At 33.6% G+C, this 8,097-nt stretch overlaps 1 protein-coding gene across 1 annotated transcript; it reads left to right on the top strand.

Moving 5' to 3' along the window:
* The first annotated feature begins 2,231 nt into the window (after window positions 1-2,231).
* LOC136230710 (acyl-coenzyme A oxidase 3, peroxisomal-like) lies at window positions 2,232-7,846 on the top strand. The gene is made up of 13 exons (XM_066019872.1): window positions 2,232-2,821; window positions 2,892-3,009; window positions 3,090-3,197; window positions 3,293-3,465; window positions 3,535-3,634; window positions 3,714-3,788; window positions 4,737-4,870; window positions 5,587-5,722; window positions 5,824-5,943; window positions 6,263-6,409; window positions 6,479-6,583; window positions 6,672-6,773; window positions 7,394-7,846. The coding sequence occupies exons 1-13, from the start codon at window positions 2,334-2,336 to the stop codon at window positions 7,640-7,642; spliced, it is 2,055 nt and encodes a 684-aa protein (XP_065875944.1). The 5' UTR covers window positions 2,232-2,333; the 3' UTR covers window positions 7,643-7,846.
* The last annotated feature ends 251 nt before the right edge of the window (window positions 7,847-8,097 follow it).

Below are 8,097 nucleotides of genomic sequence, written 5' to 3'. Positions count from 1 at the left end.
TTGTGTTTTTATACATTTTATGATTTTTTTTCCTCTTCGTAATCGTTTTCATTCATTCGTGGATTTGCTTTTAGCTTTCGTATAAGATTTTATTTCTTATTATTTTCCTGTTGTATTTTTTTAGTTCATCTAATAAAGATATAAATATTTTTCTTAAAAAAACATTGTGTATACTATATAGTATAAAGTTACTGACTGGATTAATGAAAGTAACCGTGCTAGTCAAGTTCCCTTTTGGAGAATATATGTTTGGCGTAAAAATAAAAGCAGAAATAGCTAAATAAAAATAAAAACAAAAAATAAAAGAAAAAGAAAAAAATGTTGTAAATGAATCAATTCTGTAGATTTATTAGAATTTTATAATGAAATTTTAAAATATTTTAAAATATAGATTTAATAAGTTTTAGATCTAACGTTGAATGACTAAATTCATTTAATATTCAGCAACCGTGAATATTAATTTGTAAACAATTAAAATTTATATTTAAATATGAATACATTAAAGGACTGATAGGAGAATTTATTGTGATAGCATATACAATTGAAATAATGTATTCTATCTAGTTTTGAATTAAATGATATGTCATTTAATGTTTTTCAACATCAATAAAATATTTATTAGAATATTGAAATAATTAGTTAATCTGTTTTTTTTTTCAAAAATCAGCATAAAATTAAATAATAGGAGTTGTCTCCGAAAAAAATTACATCACATAGTCAACTTGGCATAATTGTCGAAACATAATCGCTAGCATTGTAACGGGCTTGCCTAGCTACTAAATGAACAGTCATGTTCGCTAAACAAGAAATAAATGAAAATTTAAAAGCAGGATTAGCGGCTAGAATGACCCTACAATCCTATATTATTGAATCAAACTCTGAAAGATCCAATGAAGAAGAATGAATATTTTTTCCAACTCCACTTTCTATATAAATATTATCTTCTTTGTTTTAAATTATTATACCTTAATTCATCATTTAAAATTAGTACGGATTAGGTATAAAAATACATTTAATATTGACAGGCAGGAACAATTTTACTCCTAACATCTAAAATGGTGCAATTTGACTCATAATGTTGAAAGTAAAGAACAAATTTACCCTAACGTTGGCAAGTTGAGTCAATTTGAAAAATAATTCATCAAATTATCTTCTCAGTCATGACTCGTATCATCTAAAGTGTCATTTTATTACTTATTAGTAACACATCACAACCATATAAATAGATGTGAAAATTTAAAAAAAGAAAACTTAAAAAATTATATTGTACTTTATACGAGTTGAAAAAAATATCCAAACATTTCATCCAATTTTAAAAAGTATTAATCCCTAATTCTATTATTAAATCACAAAAAATATGATTTTTTTTTTAAAAACCAACTCATAAGCAATTGGTGCAAAATAAAAATAAAATATTTGTGTTTTTTATATTAAAGTCTGAAATTGGCCTAATTTGTCAAAGCTAATGATAAATTTACTTTTTATTATAAAATTTGAAGTAAAATTTTCACTTTTTAGACGTAAAAATAAAATGCATAACGTTAATTAAAAACTTAAAAATAAAAAATGCTTCAATCTGTAGACCCATTGTGGAGTTTACGAGACACTTATTAAACTGTTTTACTGATTTGGAATAATGTAATATTTTATATTTTTCTGAATCAGTTTATCTATCTAATTTGGTTTAGTTAAACCGTCAAAATTTGATAGGATATGACAACATTGCAAATTATTAATTTAAAAATGCATAATACATATTTAGTCTCTTAAGTTATCCAAAACGACTTTTAACCTTCAAAATGTTACAACTTTTTTTTTTTTTGGCTAATCACATTTGCCACATTATATTTGTAGGATTATTTGTTTGGATCCCAGAATTAAAGCTTTAAAGTCAATTAAAACTTTAAACTATTAAAAACCTTAATGATATGATTTAATATATGATAACATTTAATTGATGATTTTTATTTATTTCAGAAACTTAATTAATAATTTTAATAATTTAAAGAGGTTTTAGTTTAGGATCAAAGTGAGTGTTATACCAAAATAATAATAAAAAGAAAAAAAAGAAAAAGAAAAAAAAAAGATTAGTCTTTGAATCTAAACGGATTAGTCTAATTCGCGCCCAAGTGTGATTTTCTTTCCTCCTCCAATTGCTATTCTCACGCGCGCTCTCTCCTACAACCACGTGCGTGTATTTCTAACATATATAATGACATTCAAACTTCTCCTCGCTTATCCTTTTTCCATTTCACGTACTTCAATTCTTCCTCTTTCAGTGTTGAATCTTCTCTGTAAAACATCCGATAAACAAAATCCCAAATCTGAAAATAATGAAAACGGAATCTCAATCATCCTGTAGAAATCGTGCTTTGTTTCGAACCCAAATCTTAAGTAATCACTTACTCACTTCTTCCTCACAACCTTCTTCACCTCTGGAATCCAACATTTGCTTGAGCTACTCTGCGGCGGAGCTACACGAAATATACGATTTCGATATCAAGGAAATGCGGAAACTAATCGATATGCACAATATTGAAGATCGGGATTGGGTGTTTGGTTTAATGAGGCAGAGCAACTTGTTTAATCCTCAAGAGAAGGGAGGGAGAGTGTTTGTGTTGCCGGATTATAATCAATCGATGGAACAGCAGAGGGAGATTACGATGAAGCGGATTGCGTATTTGTTAGATAAAGGAGTTTTTGAGGAGTGGTTAACGGGAACAGGAGTCGAATCGGAAATGAGAAAGTTTGCGCTTCATGAGACTATTGGGATTTATGATTATTCCCTTGCTGTTAAGACTGCTGTTCATTTCTTTTTGTGGTAATGTGCTTTCTGATTTCGTTATTCGTTTTAACTTTTGTTCAAAGTTTGAATCAATTTCACTTTTCAGGGGTGGCGCGATACAGTTTTCCGGTACAAAGCGCCACCATGATAAGTGGCTGAGAGATACTGAAACTTTCAAAACCAAGGGTTGCTTTGCTATGTCAGAATTGGGGCATGGAAGTAATGTACGTAAAGCTTGCCAATCGATTTTAATTTTCTTGGCTTTGATAATATTTATCCCCAATTTTTTTTATAATGTTTTCAGGTTCGAGGAATTGAAACAGTTACCACGTATGATTCAAACACAGAGGAATTCATCATCAACACTCCTTGTGAATCTGCTCAGAAGTATTGGATTGGTGGCGCCGCTAAAGTAAGGATTAATTAATTAATTAATTAATATTTTATCAATATTTTGAAATCAGCGAAGCATTTATATATTGATTTTCTTCTTCTGCTGCTGTTTAGCATTCGACACACACGATAGTGTTTTCGCAGCTCAACATTAATGGGGCGAATGAAGGGGTCCATGCTTTTATTGCTCAGATCAGGGATGAAAATGGCAACATATGCCCTAGCATCCGCATAGCTGATTGCGGTCATAAAATTGGTCTGAATGGTGTTGATAATGGCCGGATCTGGTACTATTCTTATCTTTTCTCGTTGGTGAGTTTTTTATCTGTAAATTAATTTGGAGAGATCTGTTTCAGGTTTAACAATGTAAGAATCCCCAGAGAGAATCTGTTGAATTCTGTTGCTGATGTTTCATCAGATGGTCAATATCTTAGCGCGATAAAAGATCGAGATCAGGTAGTTATCACATCTTCTGCTTTAAATTATTTGATAAAATGATTATTTGAGTGACCAAATAAATCTCCTTTCCTCCCAGCGATTTGCAGCGTTCCTGGCCCCATTGACTTCTGGTCGAGTCAATATTGCAGTTTGTGCAATCTACACGGCAAAGGTATTAAATTGAAATAATGATAAGTACGTATTTTTGTTGATATTAATGTATGCTTACGAAATTGAAACGGCATAAGGTTTATTGGGAAGAACAATTTAACTCTTATCTTTAAATTGAAACGGGATAAGGTTCCCTGATAGAAATTCTAGCCTACTTTTTTTTAAGAGATTACATCATCAAATCTATCAGTAAATATCAACAGATTTTATTCCTCCGTAATTCTGATCTGTCATAAGAGTGAAAATTGGGCTAGGGAATCTGCCATCAGTAAACACTACCCAGGTTTCTTCCCAAAAATCTCCAGACAAATCTGTACCTTATCGGAAACAGAAGTCTTTCTTACATCTGATCTTTCCATAAATCTTTATACGTTTTTATTAGACTCAATACATTAGGGGTTGCTATACTTGTCACCAATTCCATTGACTCTAAAACTTGGAGAACTTGTTTAAAGTGAACTATTGTTCCTTAAACTTGCTTAAAACGAGCTATTGGCTGTTTGAATTTGCTAAACTGACCTATTGGCCTCTGATCTTGCTTAAAGCAGTATGTGCTTCAATTTGGCTAAATCACCACTTTGCTCAACCATGTAAGACTTAAAGGGGAGGGGGTTAATCATGTCACTTTAAATAAGTTAAGAAGGCTAAGGACACTTCCAAAATCCAGAGGGTTTCAATCGGATTATTAGTGCAAAGGGCACGTAATGTATCAAGCATTTTTTATTAAGTTTCCTAGAAGGGGACTTTTGGGAGTCATCTGTATCTTGCATCCATGTCAAATATTGCTGCTTTTCTGATCCCAATTTAAATGTGATAATTAGAATCCTTAGTAAACCTTGGATGCTTTAGTGTAAGAAGCAACGTTTTGCAACTCCATGTGCTGTGCAAGTCATCAACGACTGATCTTCAATTTTTTTATTTATATGATTTCACTTTCTTCTCCTTTCAGATAGGTTTAGCAATTGCCATAAGGTACGCATTGACTAGGCGGGCATTCTCCATTGCTCCTCCTGATGGACCTGAAGTCCTCTTGCTTGATTACCCAAGTCATCAACGGCGACTCTTACCTCTTCTTGCCAAAACGTGAGTCTTTTGGAAATTTCCTATGCCAAAGTCTATATAGTACTGAGCTTCATTTGGAATGTTAATATCTTTGACACTTCTGATTCTGCACAACATTTTGTGTGATATCAGTTCTTTTGATGTTAGAATTTCTTGTTCAAGAGTTAATATTTTGCTCGAGCCCTTAGTCGAAAAGTTCATCTTCTGTGTGCTTTGCAATAATTTTGTTCTTTTATCTGTTACTGCTACTTACTTTTGATTCTGTAGCTGGTATTATGTACTAACTCTATATTTAGCAGTTTAAAATTTAGGATAGCATCATATGCTCCTTACAAGAATAAGGGTTTAAGTTTATATCCTCATTAGAGATTTGTCTATCATTGTTACTGAATGGAATAGACGAGCATGGAAGTTACTGGATTCTGGATATTGGTTGGCCTATCCATTGAGCCATTTATAACAATAGCTCTGTTCCTACTGAGTCGCATCTGAAAGGTCCCCGTTACATTGTCACATTCTGCGAAATGGGTACTTGATCAAGTTATGTCATAGCGTCCTAAACTGCAATAAAATCTGAAAGATCTTTTGCTCTCTATTTATGCAATAATGATGCCTGGCATTTTTCTCACAGAAACTAAGTGAATCACTTATGTTGTTGCTTGCATTTCAATTGATTAAGCTACACCTTTAAATCCTCTGGTTCACACTCCCTATCTTACACTGGTTCTTGTACACAGATATGCTATGGCTTTTGCTGGAAATGACTTGAAAAAGATGTACTGGAAGAGGACACCAGAAACAAACAAAGCCATTCATGTTGTTTCAAGTGCATTGAAGGCTACCTTTACCTGGCATAATTTCAGAACTCTTCAAGTGAGGACTAGAATCCTAAATGGAAGTCTAGGTTAATTACAAGTTAGCTGACACGGTTTTGTGATATTATGCCCACTAATTTTGTTCGATTATGTTTTCAGGAATGTCGTGAAGCTTGTGGGGGACAAGGTTTGAAGACAGAAAATCGAATTGGTCATTTGAAAAGTGAATTTGATGTTCAGTCCACCTTTGAGGGGGACAACAATGTGCTACTGCAGCAGGTAATGTTGTGGTCATTACCGGGTTGAATATTGCTTATTGATGTAGTAATTTCAAATATAATCTTCTTATCTTCTTTTTTTTCATCATTTGCACTTTTCAATATCTTCGTACAGCGTCCTATTCTCTCTGTCGTGATGAACTTTAAGTATTCTCCTAGCTTTAGTGGTGAGCCTGTTTATCAAGCAGAATTGGTTTAGAATGAGTCTGATACATTCATTCACAAATATGCTCCTTTTACCTTCAAATGTAATGATTTTTCGAAAATGAAAAGATAATCTACTTAAGAGTCTGAAGCACTGAAATTTTGTTTTAACTCAGGTCAGCAAGGCACTCTTCTCAGAATATGTAGGAGCTAAAAAGAAAAACAAACCCTTCAAGGGTTTGGGATTAGAACACTTGAATAAACCACGCCCTCTTATTCCCTCACACCTGACTAGTACTATGCTCAGGTGCAGTCAATTCCAGGTGATATATCATTAACTCCATTAGCAAGTTACCTTTATAAACACATGCCTTACAAGTTATTTGCATCAGCTGGATGCATTTCGCTTGAGAGAGAGAGATCTATTAAAGCGCTTTGCTGCCGAAGTATCTCTTCATCAAGCGAAGGGTGAAAGGAAAGAGTATGCACTAGTTATGGTAAGTACTAAAAATTGCTTTTCTCTTGGTTCCCATTTATTGATCTCATTATGGTTACTCGCTCCGCCCTTCTCTGCTTCATGCACAGGCTTATCAACTTGCAGAAGACTTAGGTAGAGCTTTTGCAGAGCGAGAAATATTGCGTAGCATCATCAAGGCTGAGGCAACTGTATCTTCTGGTTCATTGAAGGTTAATAGGAAACTCTTTCTTATGTTTTATTTGAGATTTTAAGTATCTGCTTAATGCTGTAGTTTGTATAGTCTAGTTAGTCAAACAATCTTCTAATCTAGAAACTTCAGGCTTATATGTTAAGGCATCAAAAGTAATTTTACATATGTAACGTATCCCCAGTTAATTACATCTATGGTCCTCCAATTATTAGAAAATGAATAGAAACGCCATAAATCTTAAATTGTTAAGGAGGAAGCCATGACCGTTTAACTTTGGTTTCACCATAGTTGTGAAAGGTGTTCGTCTGGGTCGCCTGAGGCGAGAGGCGACCCTTCCAGTGCCTCTGGTGCTGGAAGGCAGGTGATTTGTCTGGAAACCATGGATTTTTGTCTGGAAACCAACAAACACATTGGCCTGAGATGGCATGTGGCGAGATTCTGATGACATGTCATCCATGTGGCATCTCTAACGAATATGTTTGCTGTTCGAACAAAAGTAATTTAGATGAAACCAAAGTTAAACGGCGATGTTTCTCATTAAAATTTAAAATTTATGATGCTTCTGTTCCGTTTCTGGTAGTTGGAGGACTATGAGTATAATGCACATGCTGATAAAAGATGCTTGTTTATCCACTGCAGAACGTGCTAGGTCTGTTGAGATCAATGTTTGGCTTAATCTGTATGGAAGAAGATGCAACATTTCTCAGATATGGATACTTAACAACAGAAAATGCTGCTGCTATAAGGAAAGAAGTGAATCAGCTTTGCGGCGAATTGCGACCGCATGCACTCGGCTTGGTCAGTTCTTTTGGCATTCCTGATGCTTTTCTAAGCCCCATAGCATTTAACTGGATTGATTCAAATTCATTGTCCTCTGCTAAATCCTAGTTAGGTAATTCAGTTTTTTTTATCTCATTCTTCTCCTACTCCATTTGGCCTTGATGGAAAAGGTCTGCTGCTATATTTTTTTATGGAGATGTTAATAAGAAAACCGCGGTTAACACGTGTCGAAAATATTTATTTTTGTAATGCCTGCTGGTCTGTGAATGTGTGCAGTAATAAATATGTAGCCATTGGTTTATTGGAATTATACCAGTCTGTGCTCCAGAAATTATTGTGGTATTGTTTTCCAGTATTCAAGTCTTTCTGCATATTCAAATGGTTCGAGTAATGATCACTTGTTCATCTTAAATTTGGGTTAAATGTACCATTGATCACTCAACTTACATGGTTGTTTCGAAATAGTCACTCAACTTCAATTTATCTCAATAAAATCACTCAACTTTGAGTTTTATCTCAATTTGGTCATTCTGCCGATTCCAGTAGTTAAAACGAATCAGAAT

The sequence above is a fragment of the Euphorbia lathyris genome, chromosome 5 (genome assembly GCF_963576675.1).
Source record: "Euphorbia lathyris chromosome 5, ddEupLath1.1, whole genome shotgun sequence".
Lineage (NCBI taxonomy): Eukaryota > Viridiplantae > Streptophyta > Magnoliopsida > Malpighiales > Euphorbiaceae > Euphorbia > Euphorbia lathyris.
Note: the sequence above shows the minus strand (reverse complement) of the source record. Positions and strands in the feature narration are given on the sequence as shown.